The sequence below is a fragment of the Myotis brandtii genome, unplaced genomic scaffold (genome assembly GCF_000412655.1).
Source record: "Myotis brandtii unplaced genomic scaffold, ASM41265v1 scaffold1841, whole genome shotgun sequence".
NCBI lineage: Eukaryota > Metazoa > Chordata > Mammalia > Chiroptera > Vespertilionidae > Myotis > Myotis brandtii.
The window spans coordinates 254,021-276,267 of record NW_005356841.1 but is presented as its reverse complement, the minus strand read 5'-3'; the positions used below and the strand labels follow the sequence as shown (position 1 = coordinate 276,267).

The 22,247-nt window shown below is 39.5% G+C and overlaps 1 protein-coding gene across 1 annotated transcript in view; it reads right to left on the bottom strand.

Moving 5' to 3' along the window:
• Window positions 1–17,505, bottom strand: part of TESPA1 (thymocyte expressed, positive selection associated 1) — a 42,128-nt gene extending 24,623 nt beyond the window's left edge. The window contains exons 1-3 of the mRNA XM_005864014.2: window positions 17,358–17,505; window positions 1,835–2,042; window positions 916–958 (exon numbers count right to left, since the gene is read on the bottom strand). Of these exons, the coding sequence (XP_005864076.1) occupies window positions 916–958; window positions 1,835–1,997 (206 nt within the window). The 5' untranslated portion in view covers window positions 1,998–2,042; window positions 17,358–17,505. The remainder of the gene's footprint in view (window positions 1–915; window positions 959–1,834; window positions 2,043–17,357) is intronic.
• Between the last annotated feature and the right edge of the window lie 4,742 nt (window positions 17,506–22,247).

The window sequence follows — 22,247 nt, the reverse complement described above, 5'->3', positions numbered from 1 at the left end:
GTAAACAACAACAACACAAAATAAATCCTTCTTGGCATTAACTTCTGGGTCATAGTTAAAATAAACAACATTGGATTATTCAGTGCTGTCTATTTCCTACCAAATAAGCAAGGATGGGTTTTTGTATATGTTAATAGATGAGTTTAGAGGAAAGTCTACATAAAACTTGAACTATTCCTGGAAAGGAAATAATGAGCAGGCAGGAGTTATAAATTCTGAGAATTCATTATCACACAAGTGATCGGGCTTAAATAGGTCACAGAAGCTTTCCTTCTGTTTCTGGGTAGACTGAGCCTAAAATGGTATAGGCTGATAGGGTGTGGGGGGTCTCATATTTAAAAGTGTTTTTAAAAAATATTTTTATTGATTTTAGAGAGAGAGGAATCAAACCAGAGGCCATGCCCAGGAATCAAACCAGAGGAAAGAGATAATACATTTTGCCTTGAAGTACTTGCTCCAATTCTTTACTGCTTTGAATGACTGGAGTAAACTCTTAGCCCCTTGTCCTATGTTCTACAGTAGAAATAAACAATATAATGACAACCTCTGGTCATAAGAACAATTAGGTTTCTAACCTCTTTTGTTACAGAGTGTTAGAGTTCTGTCTAAGGGAAAAGCAGTAAAGAAGGGATCTGGAACTCAGACCAGCCATTCCCCAAAGCTACAGATTTCCATCATTCTTGGCTTTCGACCAAATCCAGCCTATATTTCCAGACCTCCACCATAAATTAGTTTCATCCTAGAGTTGCCCACACTCACTCCAAACTCTTTTACTCCCCCTTTCTCTTAACCTAACTTTTAAACATTAGTCCCAATTCAAACCCATTTTCCAGGTTCTGAGTTTCCATGGGTCAGTGCCTATTAGCATATCCACCCATCAGCTGTGTTCAATCCCATTGTATCTCCAGCACTTACCCACAGTCCAGCAGCCAGTCCTCAATCTTAGTGATTGGATTCCCTAGGAAAGACAGATATCAGATCACTGTGAGAACGGAAGGAAATTAGACTTCCCCCCTACAACTCACCCCATTCTCAAGTCTGGCTTATATCAGCCAAATCATGATTCTTTTTTTTTTTCCCCCATAAAAACTTTTCTTTAAATATATGAGAGGAATATACCCATGTATAAAAATGGGTATTTCTTTTCTCTGCCTCCCCCCACCCCGTCCTTTTCCTCTCAGGAATCTGGAAAATGCTCAGTATATCAAGCCCACTACTCTCTTTCCCCCAAGGTTGGAGAATAAGGGTGGATCCTTCCCCTTAAAAAAATTTAAATAAAACAAAAAGAGCACAATATTGCAATTGTGTTTTCTACTAAATAAACAAGAATGGGGTTATTTATATAAGATTTTCTCTCTTCTATGGCTGTAGTCTCATTTGAACCTCAAAGAAGCTCTGAGAGGCATATAGGAAAGGTACTATTACTATTTAAATTATTCAAGTAAGTCTTAGAGAAGTGAGTGACTTGCTAAAGGTCACATTGCTTGTTAGTGACAGAGTTGTGGCCAGAGTCCAGGCATTCAGGTTGTGTAACACCCCAAAGCATTTACAGAGAACCCTGGCCTCAGGTCCTACAGGCAGCTTCTCAGGATGATGCAAAACTGTGCCTCTTCCTGTTTCCTAATCTCATGCCTGCCTCCATTTCACATAATTCATATTTTGTATTACTTTACCTTTCTTCTTTTAAACTTATTTAAGCCAGTCAAAATGAGCCTCCCTGAGGGCCTAGCCTAAACAAGGGACCCACTGCCCACACTGTAGGTCTATGCCTGTTGTCACGTTTTTCCTACCAAAGACAACGTGGAAGTCTGTTTGATGTCTGACTGCTTCTTACCTTCCTGGAAAACGTCATCCAGGCTGGAAGGTTCCGGATCTGGGACATCCTGCAGGGCAGCTGCAGCCTCCTCTTCCAGGACCTGGGTCTGCCAGTGACGGCTCTGACGGAGCCAGGCTCGTCTCTTCTCCCAGGATGTGGGGCTCAGCACAGAGCCCTCCATGGCCCTGGTTTAGACTTCAGGGTCTCCTGTCACAGTGATGCCGCCCTGAGGGTTGAAGCACAGTGATACTCCCTCATCCTCTGCCCAGAAACCACCACTCCAGGTTATCTCCCGACCTCCCATCTTCCCAGATCCGCACAAAGGACATGACCCCTCTGCCCATTCGGGAGGAGGAAGATGTTAAGCCTTTCCTCCATCTTCAAAAAGAAAAGAAAAGAAAGGAAAAGAAATGCTCTGAACAATCCAAACCCCAGGGCAATCTTTCAAATCAGCAAGTCTAGAAACTTCAAACATTATATGATTTAAGGGGCATTAAAAAAGCTCTTCCTGCTTAAAGAATTGCTACTTCTCACGTTAGCTGAAATTGTGTATCAGAAAAACATTTTTCTTTAATCCTTAAGGATTTTGCCTCAGAATCTTCCACTGACATTAAAATATAGATTTTCAATGTATAAAATTCACTTTACTTGATCCTCATAAAGGTGTATGAAGAAGTCTCAGATCTCAAAGGTTGAACAGCTTTTCTAAGGTCTCACAAACAGGACGCCACCCTAACTGCAGTCATTCTGGGTTTGCTTTGTTTTGTTTCCTCTTTTAGATATTAGGGGGTCCACATCGGATTTCTCTGGGGTGGGGGAGAATCTCTCAATAAAAACAACAAGGAGAGCTTGCCTCAAGCAATTAGCAGTCACCATATTCAGGGTCATCACTTTTGACTTTGTGAACTTGGGTTTCTCTATAGCTATAAGTTAATTCCCTAGTTCATCAATCTATATATATGAAGCCCTTAGCGACCGGTTGACCATTTGACTGGTGGACCACTTGACCAGTCGCTATGATGTGCACTGACCACCAGGGAGCAGACACTCAATGCAGGAGCTGCCCCCTGGTGGTCAGTGCGCTCCCACAGCAGGAGTGCTGCTCAGCTGACCTACAGGCGCCAGATGCTGGGCTCACGGCTAGCGAGCACCACAGCGGTGGCAGCACAAGCCTCTTCAACCTCCCCAGCAGCGTGCTACCAGGTGGCAGCAGGCGCAGCAGGGCCAGGATGAGCAGGAGTGGTGCAATGCCTGGCCTGGGTTCAGGCTCCTCCCTGGCTGCCTGCCACTTCACGCACTACTACATCCCCCGGGGGGGTCCCGGATTACCAGAGGGTGCAGGCCAGGTTGAAGGACCCCACTGGTGCATGAATCCGTGCACCGGGCCTCTAGTGTATTTATATTTCTTTTAGCACTGCCTAACCAACTCCTCTGTATTCTTCCAAAAGATTCATTCTGATAGCGCTAGCCATTTATTCAAAGAAGAAGAAAGAAGAGAGGAATCATTTAATTGTCCAAATAGAGCTTAAAAGGACTCAAGGTGAAAGAACATTAATGGCTTATGCTCTGTCCTCCTGCCTCCTCCTACCTGCCACACTCAAAACAGTAAATCAGTGGAAGGGGAGCCATTGTCTTCTACTGCTTTGTCCCTCATTTCCCTGGAGCTGTCATAACACCTTCACTATCATAGCTACACTGTTAACTGTTGGAGTAAAGGGAAAAAAAATAAAAGAAAAAAATAAGGATACTGCCAGCTTCCAGACATTTAAAAACAAAATTATGAGCAGGAGTGGTGCAATGCCTGGCCTGGGTTCAGGCTCCTCCCTGGCTGCCTGACACTTCACGCACTACTACATCCCCCGGGGGTTCCCAGATTACCAGAGGGTGCAGGCCAGGCTGAAGGACCCCACTGGTGCATGAATCCGTGCACCGGGCCTCTAGTGTATTTATATTTCTTTTAGCACTGCCTAACCAACTCCTCTGTATTCTTCCAAAAGATTCATTCTGATAGCGCTAGCCATTTATTCAAAGAAGAAGAAAGAAGAGAGGAATCATTTAATTGTCCAAATAGAGCTTAAAAAGACTCAAGGTGAAAGAACATTTATTGGCTTATGCTCTGTCCTCCTGCCTCCTACTACCTGCCACACTCAAAATAGTAAATCAGTGGAAGGGGAACCATTGTTCTCTACTGCTTTGTCCCTCATTTCCCTGGAGCCATAACACCTCCTTCACTATCATAGCTACACTTTTAACTGTTGGAGTAAAGGGAAAAAAATAAAAGAAAAAAAATGAGACTACCAGTTTCCAGACATTTAAAAACAAAATCATTAGTGAGGCATTTAACAATTTAGGCAGTGAAATAGCTATTTCTGAAGAGAATAACCAGAACATAAAATACTTTCCTAGGACCATAAAATTGTTTTTGAAAGCCTCTGTTTGTTACAGACAAAACCTATCCAAAGAAAAAGAATTCCTGATCTAAATTATTTTACTTTGGGTCTAACCCAAGATTATTTTTTTTCCAAAGAGCAACAACAGTTGGAATTATGAAACTTTGTTAACTCTGGGCACCTGTCCTTTTGTCCGCTGCCTGTGCCTTTTAGGGGGAATTAAATGCTTTAATTATGTTTTTGACACAGGGAAACCACAAAGAGGGTAGCAGAGATAATTTGTCCTTTGGTCAGAGCTGCTATGAGGTGATGAAAAGATGCTGAAACTGTCACGAGAAAGAATTGAAAAAGCCATATCAGAGTTTATTTACCTAGTTAGTCTGCACCTCCAAAATGTTGAATGGGTTGCTGTCAATGAGCCCAGACTTGCCTATTGTCTTTAATTCCCACAGCGAATGAACTTCACCTAAATCACAAGACCTCTTTAGCTTACAAGAAGAAACCTTTTGATGGTTAAGAGAATTTAAAAGGAAGGCAGGAAGGCAGGAGGGCAGGAAGGGAGAAAGAAAAAAAGTAAAGAAAGAAAGAAAGAAAGAAAGAAAGAAAGAAAGAAAGAAAGAAAGAAAGAAAAAAGAGAAAGAGAGGAAGGGAGGAATACTGACATCCACACTTTATGTTCTGCCATTTGCTAATGGTATGGCATTGGAAAATTCAATCCCTCTTTTTGGTCTCAGTTTCTCAATCAGGACACTCTAGCTTAGCGTTTGTCCGCTGCCTGTGCCTTTTAGGGGGAATTAAATGCTTTAATTATGTTTTTGACACAGGGAAACCACAAAGAGGGTAGCAGAGATAATTTGTCCTTTGGTCAGAGCTGCTGTGAGGTGATGAAAAGATGCTGAAACTGTCACGAGAAAGAATTGAAAAAGCCATATCAGAGTTTATTTACCTAGTTAGTCTGCACCTCCAAAATGTTGAATGGGTTGCTGTCAGTGAGCCCAGACTTACCTATTGTCTTTAATTCCCACAGCGAATGAACTTCATCTAAATCACAAGACCTCTTCAGCTTACAAGAAAGCTTTTGATGGTTAAGGGAATTTAAAAGGAAGGCAGGAAGGCAGGAAGGCAGGAGGACAGGAAGGGAGAAAGAAAAAAGTGAAAGAAAGAAAGAAAGAAAAGAAAGAAAGAAAAGGGAGGAAGGGAGGAATACTGACGTCCACACTTTATATTCTGCCATTTGCTAATGGTATGGCATTGGAAAATTCAATCCCTCTTTTTGGTCTCAGTTTCTCAATCAGGACACTCTAGCTTAGCCTAGTGCCAGAATCTCACTAATTGAGATGGTAGATGGAGGCCTCAACTTGAGTTTCAACATCCTCTGTGATATGAATCTACTCTATATTCTTCCCACATGTTTGAAACTTCATCACATTCATATAAGCTAATTTCCCCTCTACCCCCTGAAAATGCTTATATATATATATTTTTTTTATTAATTTTAGGTTTTTCTCATGTTCTTCACTCCTTCCCCCACTCCTGTCCTTCAACTTTGGCAGACTTAACCTGCAAAACTCAGCTCTTAACCAACTTTCTCAGTTTGTAGAATCAGGCCTGGTTTGCAGAGCCTACAATAATCACTTTTCACTGAGTTTTTTTTCTGCTTGATTTTCTTCTTCATCGTTATCACTAAAATACTTATATTTTATTTGTTAAGCTAATTTATTGTTTACTCCTCTGATTAGGACATAAGCTCCATGAGGACAGAGATTTTTGTCTGGATTATTCACTGTTATGTCCCTAATGTCTAAAACAGAATCTAACTCATAGCAGTTGCTTAATAAATACTTATTCTCTAAATGAGTGAATAATTTTAGTAGGTGATTATTCCCCAAAGGAGCCCAGCATCTTATAGAATTATCATAGATACATGAAGGGAGATCAGCTTCAAAACTGTGGACAATAAGCTTATAATTATGTGTTTACTAAGCATGCAAAAATGTTTTGGGCTACAAGTTAGAGAAAAAGATGAATGTGAGGGTTATTCTATGACTTGTTTCTACTCTTGAAGTTCCTATAATTGTGAACAGAAGTTGTTATTTTCTTAACTATTTTGATTTGTTTCTCTGTTTACTTAATGTAAACACCCAAAGGAAAATTCCTTTGGAAAGAGAACCCTCAATGCTTAAGAGTTCCAAAGAAAGCTTTACAAATAAATACTATAGTTAGGACAACAAGAAGGATGGGCAACTTAAGGACTCTACTGCCTATTGAGAATGACAGAATTTTCTAAGCAATTTGGGTGAGAATTGAATAATTTCTTCTCTTGAAAAAAGCAACAATGGTCTTAAGTCTGAAATAAAATATGCAAGGTATATCTATGCTAATATTTTCAACTGTGGCAAACTGGGCATGGGACTAGGGAATTTAATTAGCTAATTTTCCTCAATTTCTGCCACACTTGGGTTGTAGAGACCTGCTCATGGGGGTGATATATGGAAACACTCTAAGCGCAGTGATATTATGAGACAGGGAGAAATAGAATTGTCTCGTTAGTGGTAACAGCAGGAAGCAGTACTACTGGGAGATAAGAAAGGGGGTATTCTTTGTGGGAATCTGGAGGAAGCAGCAAATGATTATCAGACAAGTACATCAGCAGTGAGAGTGTTAGAAAGAAATGAAAGATGGGGCTGCACACACTATCAAGATGGCACCTTTGAAGGCCTTGTGGCCCCTTGTAATAGAGAGAGGGGAATGGAGATATTTTCTCCAAACAGGTCATACAAAAACATACACCTATATATATAATGGAGTTTGGTGCAGTGTGAAGAGCACTGACTAGGAATCAGGAAACTTGGGTATCCTTTCAATCATTGTATGCAATTAATTGACTTCTGGCAAGTCAATTAGATTTTCTTTTTCATTCTGGAATGTAAAGCTCTTTTTAATTAAAGTATAGTTGACATCCAATATTATATTTGTTTTAGGTGTATTACATAGTGATTTGGCATTTATATACCTTACAATGTGATCACCACGAAAAGTCCAGTATCCACCTGTCATCATACAAAATTATTGTGATATTAACTGAATTCCCTCTGATGTACTTCACATCTCCATGACTTATGTTATAACTATAAATTTTTCTCTTAATCCTCTTTATGTTTTTGCCCATCCCCCCACTCTCTAGCAACTATCAGTTTTTCTGTATCTATATTTTGTTTATTCATTTGTTTAGTTTTTTATATTCCACATATAAATAAAATGATACAGTATTTGTCTTTCTCTGACTTATTTCACATAGTATAATAACCTCTAGGTATATCCATATTGTTGCAGTGGCAAGATTTTATTCTTTGTCATGGCTGAATAATATTCCACTATGTGTACATACATACAATTATTCTTTGTCCATTCATCTACTGATGAACACCTATGTTGCTTCCATATTATGGCTATTGTAAATAATGCTTCAGTGAACATAGGGGTGCTTATATCTTTTTGAATTAGTTTTTGTTTTTCTTTAGATAAGCACCCAGAAGTAGAATTGGTGGGTCCTTCTTTGTCTCTTGTTATAACCTTTATTTTAGTCTGTTTTGTCTGATATAAGTATTGCTATCTCAGCTTTTTAAAAATTTCCATTTTCATGAAATATCTTTTTCCATCCCTTTACTTTCAGTTTGTGTGTGTCTTTCAACCTGATATGAGTCTTATATAGGCAGCATATGTAAGGGTCTTTTTTTTAATCCATTCAGTTAGCCTATGTTTTTTGAACGGAGCACTTAGTCCATTTACATTTAAAGTAATTATTGGTAAATAGGTACTTATTGCAATTTTAATTGTTTCCTATTAGATTTATAAGTGGTTGGTCTACTACCTTTTCTATATGTTTGCCTTTACTTGTGAGATTGTTTTTTTCTTTCATATATTTTCTTATTTCTAGTTTCAGCCTTTTCTTTTCCACTTAAAGAATTCCCTTTAACATTTCTTGTAATGCCAGTTTAGTGATGATAAATTCCTTTAGTTTTTGCTAGTCTGAGAAAATCTTGATCTTTTCTTCAATTCTGAATGATAACTTTGCTGGTATTCCTGATTATAAGTTGTTCCCTTTCATCATGTTAAATACATTGTGCTACTCCCATCTGGTTTGCAAAGTTTCTGTTGAAAAGTCAGCTGATAGTCTTATGGGCATTCCCTTAAAATGTAACTAATTGTCATTCTCTTGCTGCTTTTAAGATCCTCTTTTTACCTTTAACTTTTAACAATTTAATTATAATGTGTCTTGGTATGGATCTCTTTGGTTTATCTTGTTTGGGATTCTCTGTGCTTCCTGAACTTGGATGCCTGATTCTATCTCCAGGTTGGGAAAGTTTTTGGCCATTATTTCTTCAAATAGTTTTTTAAATCCATTTCTCTCTCTCTTCTCCTTCTTGGACCCATATGATTCAAATGTTAGAACATTTAATGCTGTCCCAGAGGTCCCATATACTATCTTTATCCTTTTAAATTCTTCTTTCTTTTTGATCTTTCAATTGGGTGATTCCCAGTATCCTGTATTCCTGATTGTTGATCCATACTTCTGGTTTGGCTGATCTGCTGTTGATTCTATCCAGTATATTTTTCATTTCAGTTGTTACATTCTTCAGTTCTGATAGGTCCTTTTTAAAAAAAATAATTTTTAACTCTTTGTTGAAGTTATCACTTGAGTTTATCCACTTGTCTGCAAAATTTGGTGAGCATCTTTATGACTACTACGTTGAACTCTTTCTCTGGTAGACAGCTTTCCTCAGTTTCATTTAGTTCTCTTTTTCTGGAGTTTGTATTTTTTTCCCTTTTGTTTGGAACATATTCTTTTCTCTCCTCACTTTGGCTGTTTGTTTTATGTATTAGGTAGGTTAGCTACATCACCTGGTTTTGAAAGTGTGGTCTTATTTAGAAGGTGTCCTGAGGGACTCAGTGGTGGAATCCCCCTTGTCACCAGAGCCAGGTGCTCCAGAGATGCTCCTTGAATGGATTAGTGTGGCCTCCTATTTTGGTTGGGCCACAGCTTCTATGGACACACTGGCAGGGGATGCTGGTCCCTGGCCTGCTAGCTGTGAGGTCTGGTCACTACTGTTATGGGCACACTGGTGTGCAGGGCAAGCCTTCTGTGTGGCTGGCTGTGAGGTCCAGACATGCTAGTGCAGATATACTGCTGTTGTGCTGGTTCCCACTGAGGCTACCCATTGGGTGTGGCAGGGAAGGAACTGCTTTGGAGAGATGACAGCCTGGATAAGTCCTCAGGGAAATGTCAGTGTGAGGTGGATAGTGCTAGCAAGTTTAATGGAGAGTATCAGAAATGTTGCCAGCCAGTGTCAGACCAGTTAGGTGGAAGGAGAATAAAAAAAAAGAGGAAATAGTGGCACCTTTTGACTGAGGAGAAAGTTTCAACAGATCCTTGTTCCAGCACACACCCTAAAATTGGCCAATATATCACCTTCATGCATAAACTAGGTGCTTTTCAAACTGCTCTTTCTGTGCCAGGACTCAGAAAGAGCACAACTTGGGTTTCCTACAGCCTTTTGGCTCTCCCAGATGTAAGCCCTGCTGGTTTTCAAAGCCATATGCTATGGGGGATTCTCTTCCTGATGAGGTTCCCCACGCTAGTGCTCAGACCCCTCACTCTTTGGGGACAACCTCTGGAGTTGTGCTATCCCTTCCACTTGTCAGTCACCACATGGGTCCTGACTAGACAGTCTCTATCCCTCCTACCTGTCTCAATGTGGCTTTTTCTTTATGTCCATAGTTGTAGAAAATCTGTTCTGCTAGTCTTCAGGTCATTTTCAGAGATAGCTATTCTATATGTAATTATAGTTTTGGTGTCAATGAGAGGAGGTGAGCTCAGGATCTTCCTACTTTGCCACCCAGAACTTGAAGCCAAGAGCCTTACTCTTGTTTGCCAATTTTGCTTGTCTGTGAAATGTTCCTTGCAATTGATGCACTGCCCCTGCAACAAACATGTCTCTGGATGGGGTTGCTGAATCATTCTATTTGTGCATTGGTTTTAGCTTCTAAAAATAAATTGGTGGGCCCAACATGCGTGGCTCAGCAGTTGAGCAACCCAGGAACCAAGAGGTCACTGGTTCAATTTCCGGTCAGGGCACATGCTTGAGTGCAGCCTTAATTCCCATTGGGGGCTTGCAGGAGGCAGTGGATTGATGATGTTTCTCTCTCATTGATGTTTCTATCTCTCTATTTCTCTCCCTTCCTCTCTAAACATAAATAAAAACATACTTAAAAAGTAACTTAAGTTGGTGGGACCTGATGTTTTGTAAGTTTGCCACCAATACCAATGTTTATGAATTTATTCTAGTTGAATTTGAAATATTTGTAGAAATTATACCTATAAAAAGTGCATTTGTATAGTTTCCCCCATAAGAATTAAAAAATAGTCCAGTAGCCCCTGAATTTACTTTCCATTTGGCAACTTTCCTTTAAAATTAACACTAACTTATGGGGTTTCTGGATTTCCAACTTTCACTGACCCAGGAAAGTGGTGAGCCTGATGAGGGAGGCTAAGAAGGAATTCAAACATGTGTGATTCAGTCAGGTGTTGCTCACTGACCTCCAGTACTTAAACTTTTCTGCTTTAGCTTATACAGCTTCATCCATCTTTCTCTCTTTCCAAACAAATTCTGTCTACCCTTTGAAGTCCTACTCAAGTCATCTGCTTTCAATTATCTATTTCTAACAATTAGCACACATCCTATATGATAAAAGCCTAATAGGGTGGCCCCAGCCAGTGGCAGCAATGGCAGGCGGCTGGGGAAAGGAAGGTCCTGGCCAGCAGCGGCAGCCACTAGGGACCCTACCCATGCATGAATTTCATGCACTGGGCCTCTAGTATTATAATAAACAAGAGATAAGTGGTTACCTTTTTCTTCATTATCCACCTCTTCTTGTGGTCTGTTCCCTAAATCTTATTTTAGGGCATCACACAGTCTTTGCAACAAAAGGAGCTCAGGAAATGCTATACCTACATATGAACAAGAATCACATTGGTGCTGAAAATTATTCTTGTATTTCATTGGACAGGTATTCCTGATTTTCCCTATGGTCTCAACACCTAATGTATATATTTTGTATACCTTGTAGTAAAGAGGCAAAAGGCTGGGGGCATAGTCAAGTCAATCCTTTGTTAATATAATATAGGGGTCACACTAGTCTGACTGAATTTATAAGCTTAAACTATCAAATTTTCCTATCTTAAAAATGTTTCCTAGAATTTCCCATTCTAAGTTTTCATTTCTTGGTCAAAATTTCTTTCTAGAACCTGCGTACTATCTTCTCAATGCTGGTTTATGTTATAATGATATATTTAATCTATTATCTATGAGGATGGAAATCTGAAGCTTGTGATATCTTTTCTCTGATATTCCCAATAACCACCCCCCCCCGCAAAAGAAAACAACAACAAAAGTCTACACTGCTTCTCTAGCTACTTGCCTGAATCGCCGCTAAGTCTTACTATTGTCCACTGCTATCATCACCAGCCCTTTGTCCTTTCCTCTTCCTTACATTTCTTGAAAGGCTCACTCCCAGAATATTTCTCCACAATCTGTCAAGTGTTCAGAAATATGATCACAACCAAGCAGAATAGGAGAGAATTCTCTGTTCTGAGGATGTTATAGTAAAAAGCAGAATTTGTAGCAGACAGGGTTGAAGTTAAACAAGAGAAAAAAAAAACTCTAGTGGTTTAATATTAGGGAGTGGTTTAAGAGCTTGGAAATGAATATTGAACAAAAATCATAACCCGAAGTGGTAATATCAGTAGCAGAGAAAACAATTATGGATGTTATTATTACTACACTGAGAACATCACATACTTCTAGTCTTTGTTTTCTCAAGAATGTAGCCAGAGTTTCTGTATATATTAACAAGGGTAAGTCAAGCAAAAGGTACTCATAATAACTCATAACACATAATAAGATGTATTGAGTACCTTATCTTTATTCATAAAATCTCCCCATAAACTATCTCACTTAATCTTGACAATCACATTTGAGCTAATAATTTTTATCTGAAGCTCGAAGAAATATGTGACTTGTCCAAGGTCATATATTTAGGATCTTATAGTGTTGAGAATTAAATTCAGGTTGGTCTGACTTCAGATACAGTCTTTCCACTAACAATATAATAATAATAATAATAATAATAATAATAATAATAATAGTAGTAATAAAACCCTAAGATCACTATTTAGGTATCAGTGGTAAATGCATTTGGCATAAAGGAAAGGACAAACTATTTTAGTAATATCTCCATTTCATGTTACACAAACTCTTCATTCTACAGCTTTGTATAGAAGCAGCAGCATAAACCAAAAGTAATTTATACTTGGGTTTGTGACAGTCTTGGTGAGTGAGGTATTCCTTTGTTTGGTTAATAGCATAATATCCCTTTTTGACTCCAACTAGATAATTATGAAGCAATGTTGCCTTCCTCAGCCTTATGGAGCAGATTAACAGCAAGGGCCCAATGAGGTTCTAGTTGAGAGGAGACATTTTTGTGGCATTCAGAGCATTTAACAATGATGATGGGATGACATAGATCAATCAGAGTTGACACCAGTCACTGCCCTGGGGCTGAGTCAGGGCTGGTGTGGCACTGAGTTTTTGCTGCCAGTCTCGGAATCTTGTGGAAAGGGCTGGGATAGCAGGGATTGGTCATGGACACTCAGAGGGCCTGGAACAATGGGCATTTGTCATAATTTGGTGTGGACATATTTTAATATTTAACAACTAGTATGGGCCTACCAATTTGAACCTGCCAAATATGTATCAGCTATGTGTACAGTTATCTCATCATGGGAATATTTTCAAAAAGGCCCAGGAAGAGCCCTGGCCAGGTGGCTCAGTTGGTTGTAGCATCATCCCATACACTGAAAGGTTGCAGGTTTGATTTCCAGTCAGGGCATTTACCTAGGTTGTGTGTTCAATCCCTGGTGGGGGCACATATGGGAGGCAACCAATCAATGTTTCCTCTCTCACATAGATGTTTCTCTCTCTCCCTCCCTCTTTCTCTCTCTCTTTCTCTCTCTCTCTAAAAAAAAATCAATAAACATATGTTTAGATGAGGATTTTAAAAAGGCTCAGAATAATGGTCAACCCTTGAGAAGGAAAACCATAGAAAGAGCATGAGCCATGGAATCAGAATAAGTTTTGTCTGGAATCACAGTTCTGTCTACCTATTGCATGTATCCTTGGTAAAATTACTTATTCCCTCTAAACCTAACTTTCTTCATATGTAAAAAAGATAATGTATCAAATGTTGGTTTACTGGGGGTTAAAATTGAATAATATACAGGGTGGGGCAGCTGTTTGTATAGAAAATAATATAATAGTTAATAAATAATAATATAAGAATACACTCTGTTTTGCGTACTCACAATTGTAAGCCTACTTTTGCCAACCCAATATATTAAGTCCCTGATGTATAAAGGAGGTGCTTGATAAATGGTAGCTATTATTATTATTAATCTTCCCTTAGCCTAAACCATTTACTAAGGTTGGAACATTTTAAGGCATAAGAAAATAAGGAAAGTGTAGGCAGCAGGATACAGTATGGGTGTAAAATCCAGATGGTAAGAAAGGATGCTGCTGTTAAGCACAGATGAAAAGTATGCAATGACCGGGTCCTTAATTCTTACTTAATGTCCAAAGGAAGATAATCTAATCCTTGTCACTCATTTTTTCAGTTGAGGAAACTAAAAGAGAAAGAAAAAGAGATATAGAGAGAGATTAAGAGAGAGGCTTATCTGAAGTCATGTAGAATATTAATGGTTATAAATGGGACTTACACTTATAAGTTCTGAGTTCCAGGTGTATGCTTTCTTCCTCTATATCAATAGCCTTCCTCCTGCCGTTCTTGGTTTCTAAGACCCTGCCCCAGGTTTTTGTTTATCACTCTGGGCCTCCTCCCAGGGACATGTATCAGACAGACCTCACTTTTCTTCTGTCTGTATTGTTCCTACACCCCAAGCAGTGTCTATGAATTGGGACTGAGAATGAAAACAAGCGTGGGAGGGGAGAAAAAGGAAACGGAGTTTCCATGATGGGGCCCATAAGACTTTCTGCGTCTTATCCACATTCACAACCAAGACACATATCACCACCGTGGCAAAGGGCTGTCAGAAATCCCAGTACAGCCAACATTTCGGTTTGTGGATGGCACAAACTCTACCTCAAGCCAGATTGACTACTTCCCATTCTATACACCTCAACTGCAACGTCCTCTCACATGCTTCATAGATAGGAAATATCTTTCTAATTTCAAATCCTCTTTCATGCCACTGCAGTTTGTAAGATCATCAGAACAAAATTTACCGAGAATAGCATTTGAACATTCTGGGACTTTCATGGTCTAAGAGAGCAGTTCAATCTATTTCAGGGAAAAAATGAGATGTTACTTGGCATTTTTCTTACTTCTACTTCCACAAGATGGGTGAGTTTTATAAAAGGCTTGCAAACTGCTACAGGAAATATTAGAGTTGTACGTTTGGAAGAAAGTAATCCTGTGCTCTCAGTGTTGGGAAACATGAAATTTTATTCATCTGGATAGATTCTAAAGACATCAAGAATAAGATAACAAGTGTTGGAGAGGTTGTGGGGGAAAAGGAACCCTCTTACACTGCTGGTGGGAATGTAAACTTGTACAGCCACTATAGAACACATACAGAGGCTCCTCAAAAAATTAAGAATATAGTTACCATATGACCCAGCAACCCCTTTTCTGGGTACCTACTCACAAAATTAGAAGACATTTGTTTGCAAAAATATATGCAGCCCTATGTTCAATGCAGCATTATTTCTGGTCACCAAGACATACTCAGCCATAAGAAAAAATGAAATACTGCCATTTGCAACAACATGGATGGATCTTGAGAATAGCATGTTAAGGGAAATTAGTCAGACAGAAAAAATTATGAACCATATAATTTCACTCAATGTGCAATATAAAACTGAAAGCAAAAAATAAACAATCAAACAAACAAACAAACAAAAACTCATAGACACAGACAACAGTATGGTGGTTACCAGAGGAAAGGGAATGGGGAGTAGTAAAGGGTAAAGGGAGTCAAATATGTGGTGACAGAAGATGGTAGTGGGCACATAATATAATATACAGATTATGTATCATAAAAGTGTACACTTGAAACCTATATAATCTTGTTAGCCAATGTCACTCCAATAAATTTAATTAACCTTCCAATACTAAAAAAAGAAACATCAGTCCATTTGGACTGCTTTACAGACAGCTTAGTCTAGAGACAAGAGAGAATGAGCAGATTTATTGATCATTGCATTCTGTGAATTCATATCTTGAATTCTTCAGTCCTATTTCCTTGGTAATGAAGCTCCTTCCCTCATGCATTAATTTTTATTCTTCCCTCTTTGCCCCAACAATATCTGAACCGTCTCTTCTTAAAATCTGTGTTTAACCTTTTCTGCATTAGGCCTGGACATGGGTAGGGCACGGAGTACAGTGGGTATCAGGATACCCACTTTGGTCTTGTCCTTCAAGTGGCAAAGAGTTGTTAGTTATCAAATGGAAATAAATGTCTGATCTTTTTCCTTTACTGCAGCCCAGAGTGGACCTTGTGAGTTACGATCTGAGCTGGAACCGAACTTTCTCTCTATTTTCTATTAGAATAAGAATCATAAATCTGAAACTAAAAATGACTGTGTTGGGTCTCTACGGCCACTGCCTAATGCTTCCTCACTGGATTCCATCTAACATTCAGAGGGCCAAAGGAGTTGTGAGCAAGTGTTCTTAGGATCGTTGTAAAAAACTTCTAAATGCCCTGGAGTGCCCGTGAATAAGAAATCGTTTGTTAGATCTCTTTCTGTCCCCTATGTTGTATCTTTAGCTTGTTATCTCTGATAATATGTAGAAATAGAGAATACACTCTTCCTAGTAATACTTCATATTACAGGAAAATAGAGCTTACCCTCTTCCTAGTAATACTTCATATTACAGGAAAATCCCACCAGATCTTTTTCTCTAATCACTCAAGCCTAACACGGTTAAGTCTGAAGTTTGAACACACAAGTTGAAAGCTTCTGACCTCTGACCTCCGACCTCCTGTCCTCGGCACTGCCATGTACTGTCTGGAATGTCCCTGGGCCTCTCTACCCAAGGCCATTGGTGGTAGGTGGAGTCACTGTTCCTTCCCTGGGGATCTCTTCTGAATCCTCGTGGTCTTATCAGATCACTCCTGTGGGGCTCTTTTATCTTGTCCTTGTTCTGTTTTGGGGACCTACCCCTTCTCTTCCACCCACTGGGGAGCTCAGTAGCACAGCAGGGGCATGGGGGAAACCCCAGCGTAGTGGATCTTTCCACTCTTCTACCCTCCCCAAAACTCATGTAGGTGGTGACATGCTCAGCCTGGATACCACTAAGACAAGGATATTGGGGAAGTACAGAATCCACCCTTCTCCACCCGGGATTATGTAGGCCATTAAGTAGTCAATATATTCATTGACCCATCTCTGACATGTACAGCTGAAAGCCAACCCTGACCGGTAGTTATCTATCTTGAGCCGTCCAGTTAATTTGGTCTAGTACTGTTCAATTGTGTAACTTCATGGGTAACCCCAATGTACCTTGCTTTAGTTTATCTCCTCAACAGCTTTGTTCCATGATTTCTGAAGAAAGTTCATACCCACAAAAACCAAAATTGATTTAGTCAGAGTTACGGATGCTAGAATGGCACCTGAAATGAAGCTAAGAAACTTTTCACCTGGAGAATCTTTCAAAGTTAGAATCACATTGAATTTACAGCAAAAGTGAGTACAGCAAGACACAGAGATAAACTTCTCAGGTGAGAAAGGTGAAACATTCCTAAATATTAATTCAGGCCATCAAAGGAACCTATGCTTTGTGACCCCAGAAAGAGCACCTCTCCAGTGATGGGAAGGAAAAAGAGTGTAAAGGGACTCCCTGTTCCAAGAGGCACAATGATGAGTTTTTTAAAGGTTGGAGTCAGGGGTGCAGGAGATTTTCTCCTGACTTTCCTCTTTTCTTCACAGCCTGATGTTTCTTTGACTTGTTTTCTCCTGTCTCCCAGCATCATCCTACATCAGTATAGTCTTAAATAAAGTGGAAGTTGCACTCACCTGTTTGCTGGTAGAGAGCAGAATTTGAGGCAAAGCAGTCATGAAAGCTGGGCCAACCCTTTCCCAGGCATGGGGATCGCAGTGAGGACAGTGAGAAAGTATCATATTGCATATTGCACTTTTCTCTCTGTCCTCATTAAACGGCAGTTGCAAGCTTGAAAGGGGAAGCGGAAATGAGAAAACACACAGGCACATATACACACAAATGCACAGTCCCCGCCTCCTACCCCAGCCACATCCTTTGCTCTAGCTCAGGAGGCTGACTGAAGAACAAAGTATCTGACAAAGTATTGAGCTCGCCACTAGTGAGCCCTTCTCGTCAGAGGGCTGCCTTGGTTCCCCCAAACAGCAGATCTTTTCCTATTAAGGGAAAGGTACAGCCCCTTTAATGATGTGTGCACAGGAAAGTCTTCCTACCACATCACTAGAATCCCACTGCTGCAGATAAAGCTTTCTGTCCCCAGGAGGGGAGGTGTCTGAAAATGACGCTAGATCGCTCTCTCTGGAAAATTCTCTCACATTTATCTCAGAGAAGATGCGTGCAGCCCTATCACACACTTGAGAGGGCTTTTTGCCCAAATGGATGTTTTCATAACTCTTTCACACTTTGGTGAATTCCCCAGAAGCTTGTTTTCAAATACTGCACACCATCACAAGCCACTTTTTTCTGTGTTGACTTCTTAGCACTTTGTTTTTATGTTTAAACGACTTCAAAGTTTTCCTCTTAAAAACACACGATTGCCTTCTCCTTTAAAATTTGGTTTTAAAAAAAATCCATCGTACCCTGGAGATGTCTTCAGTTTATTGGCTTTCAAGTCAAAGAAGCCTTATTAAACTCCAAAACGTTCCCCCCCAATCCTCAGTCACTTCCACCCTGACTAATTCAGCAGGACTGACTGTCTTTCTCTCCACTTCTCCAATAACTGCTAGTGGGATTTCTTCTTTGTTTGATATCGCACCATTCCAGCTCTTTCCTATCTCTCTTTCCTCATCCCACTCTGTTTCCCTCCCTGTATCATTTATCTGCAATTATTTATCACAATATTTATTATACAAGGCACACTTCTAATGTGCTTAATGTGACTGATTTTCACATGTTCATTCTTTTCCTTCTAATTTTTTGGTTATAATTACACTTGGATTTCTTTTTACCATGTGCCCAAATTCCATTTCCAATTGCTAATTTCATTGGACATCCACACGATAGCTTTAGTACGGTGGAAAGAATCCTAAATAAAATTCCTGTTTGGCAAGTTAAGTTTTCTAAACATTATTTCCTTCAAGGATAATATAAGTAAAAAAAAATCATTCTCTCTGTCTCATTCTCTAACACACACACACACACACACACACACACACACACACGCACACACACACACACACACACACATTTTCATGTAGGGATGAAAATGTCTGACATATTTCCCACTATACAGTAGGTTCTAAATATATGCTTTTGTGTGTGTGTGTGGGGGGAGGTGGCGGGGGTGGAGGGAGGAGAATTACCTAAAAGTCAACAAGTGAAAAAACCAAACCTAGCCCTTTCTTGTTCTCTTTATCACTATTATTTTAAGTTGATTACAAACACTAAACTAATGGAATGCTTAAATATTTTTTAAATCCTAACTTTCTGAAATTCAGTGTTTCCCTTAAAAGTTATTTTCAATGTGTTGGGGTTAGGGAGGGTACCACTCCTGGAGAGAGTTTGTCAATATGGGAGGGCATTTTAGTTTTCAGTGGTAGAAAGCTGCTCCTGCTATTTTGTGTTTGAGGGCCAGAGATGCGGAATGTCTTCGGAGGCATGGGACTGTTCAGCATAAAAAACAATTGGTCTGGCCCAAATGCTAACATTTTATAAGCACAGGTAGGTTCATGGGAGACTTTGTAGCCAAGAGAATATCAGAAGATATTTCTATAGAGTAGACTTTGAAGTCAGACTCTGGCATGAGTTGGCTCTGTAGTTGTAGGCACATTAATTAACACCTCAGGCCTCCGCGTCCTTGTCTGTGAAATGGGGATAATCTACCTAAAGGAAGGGCCCAAAGCTGTAGAATAGAGGAATGCAAAAGGCTGTTAAAAGGCTCTTTAATACAATGCTTTCAATTTCCCCCCAGCACGCTGTATATCAAAATGGCCTCAGTCAGTAAAGAAGCCATTTCACAAGCAAATTTTTAGAATTTTTTTTGTTAATTAAAAAACTACCATTTTGATTTATTTTTTTTAAAAGAAATGTTTTCTTCTTTATGAGTAGTTGCTGAAAGTCAAGGCTGATGTATGATTCCTCGGAGGAGAAGGAAGCCCAGGCTATTCTGTGTTTGTTTTCTTCCTGCGTAGGGTCTCTCTCTCTATCTCCCGCTGTCTCCCTCATCTACCCTTTTCCATCCTTGGAAAACATTAAATGCTTTTTATTACAGACTTTGCAAAGTTCTCTGATCATATATTCCACATGCATCCTGAAAACTTAACCGATTGTCCTTTTTGTGTAAATGCGGTCCAGAATTTTAGAAGGTTTTAAGACTTTGTTCACTCCTTCTCACCCCTGGTTAAAAATAAAACCATTATACCAAACAAGCCTTCCGACTTGAACACTTGCAATATGATAGTTATTTAATTTCACTGGGTATCAGTTTCCTCTTCTGACAAACAGAGAAATAACTTCAAATATTTTCTTGCTTCTAAAAATCTATAATATGCACACACACTATTTTTCTCTCCTCTCTTGTAACTATGTGTGCTTTATTATGGAAAATGAAAATATGAAAGGACAGCTCTTTGGTAAGAAATCATTATCAATATAATAAAGAATGCATTAGGAATAAACTCTTGTCCATTGAAAAGTCAAATAAAATTGCTTTTGAGTAATATTATTCTCTAGACACATAACCTGATAACACTGATAGAATAGTTTCGGAACATGTATGTGTCCATCAAACAGATGAGCTGGGTTGGGCACGAGTTCTGAAGCTACAGAAGTGAAAGTTGAGCTGGCAGGTTGACCAGTCAGACCTGGGGCGGAGCCAGGACAGCTGCCCAGAGAGGCTGCCCACGATAGGGAAGTTGCTGCTCAGCGCTTCTGCTCTGTGCTGAGCAGCTGGACCCCCTGCCCAGGCTCCGTGCATCATCTGCTTCCATTTCAGTTGTCAGCTTTCTCCTTCCACAGACCCTGGGGTTTGCAAACACCCATTTTTCACTGAGTCTGGTCCTTTAAATTGCTGATGGGAAAGTTCAAGGGAGTTTGTTTCCTTCCTGTATCAAAGGCTCCAATGTGGGGAGAGAGAGTGTTTGTGGATAGAGTCCCAGGGGAGAACCCGGTGGTGGTTTAACTAACCAAGGGTTTTCTGAATTTTCTTCACACAGAAAAGGGTCCACCAAAATCACTCTGTTCTTCTCTCTGCGTCTATGTTCTGGAAGTAATTAATTCCATGAGATGGGATTTGCTAACTTTTCTGACACACCCATTCTCCTGAATCACTCAACTCAATTGCTGGAAAGTTTTCCTGTATCTTCCTTATTTGTAATTTCAGCAGCGCTGAGAGCACTCTGTCACAGGCCTCTGCAGAGGGTGTTCCTGTAGAGATTTGAAATTATAACTCTATTCAAATTGTATTTTACTGGGCACTGTCTAAGTGCCAGAAATAAACAAGATCCAGAAAAACAATATAAAAGGCTACCCTTTAGAGAGCTTACTCTTAGTGTGATCAAGCAATTTTGGTAAATACATGGTTAACAAAAGACATACCTGATTTTTTTTTACTTGTTTCACTAACTTTATTCCTAATGTTTCCTTATCCATTATTTGTTTTTAAACATCAGTTTTCTTTTTTAAAAAATTAAATGTATTAGGGTGACATTAGTTAATAAGGTTATATGGGTTTCAGCTGTACTTTTTTATGATACACAATCTGCATATTGCATTGTGTGCCCACCACCCAAAATCAAATCATCTGTCACCACATATTTTACTCCCCCTTCCCTCCAATAACTACCATACTGTTGTCTGTGAGTTATTGTTTGTTTGTTTTTCTTGCTTGTTCATTTGTTGCTTTCAGTTTTATATCCCACATATGAGTGAAATAATGTGGTTTTTAACATTTTCTGGCTGACATTTCTGTCTTAACATATCATTAGCATGATATTCTCAAGGTCTATCTATGTTGTCACAAATGGCAGTATTTCATCTTTTCTTATGGCTGAGTAGTATTCCATTGTATATATGTACCACATCTTCTTTATCCAGTCCTCTATTGAAGGACACTTTGGTTGTTTCCATGTCTTGGCCACCGTGAATAATGCTGCAATGAACACAGGGGTGCATAGATCTTTGTGAATGAATGTTTTCAAGTTTTGGGTAGATCCCCAGAAGAGGGTTGTTGGGTCATAGGATAATTCTATTGCTCATTTTTTGAGGACCCTCCATACTATTTTCCACAGTGGCTGTACCAGTTTATATTCCCATGAAATGTGAATGAGGGTTCCTTTTTCTCCACACCTCTCCGACACTTGTTACTTGTCTTGTTGATAGTAGGCATTCTAACAGGAAGACACACCTAATTTTTTAAGGCACAACTTCTTGAAACTTCTAACAAGCTGATATAAATCATGACTCTTCTAGAAGGAGAGAGTTTGTATTTCACAAATCTACTAGTCTTTTTTTTTAAGGGTCATTTTAAGGAAATTACTTTTGGGAAAGTTGTCTTCCACTGTGGCCACTTCAGTTGTGTCTTCTCTGGATTAAATAATGGCTTTCATGTCATCATTCTCAGATGGTTTGAACACAGAATATTCTGACTGCCTGGTGAGCCTGTGTTCTTTTTTCTGATCAAGACTGCTTAATTTAGAAGCACAGTACTTCTTTGGGGTCTCAAGTGTGATCCACACAGTGAGTGTTCA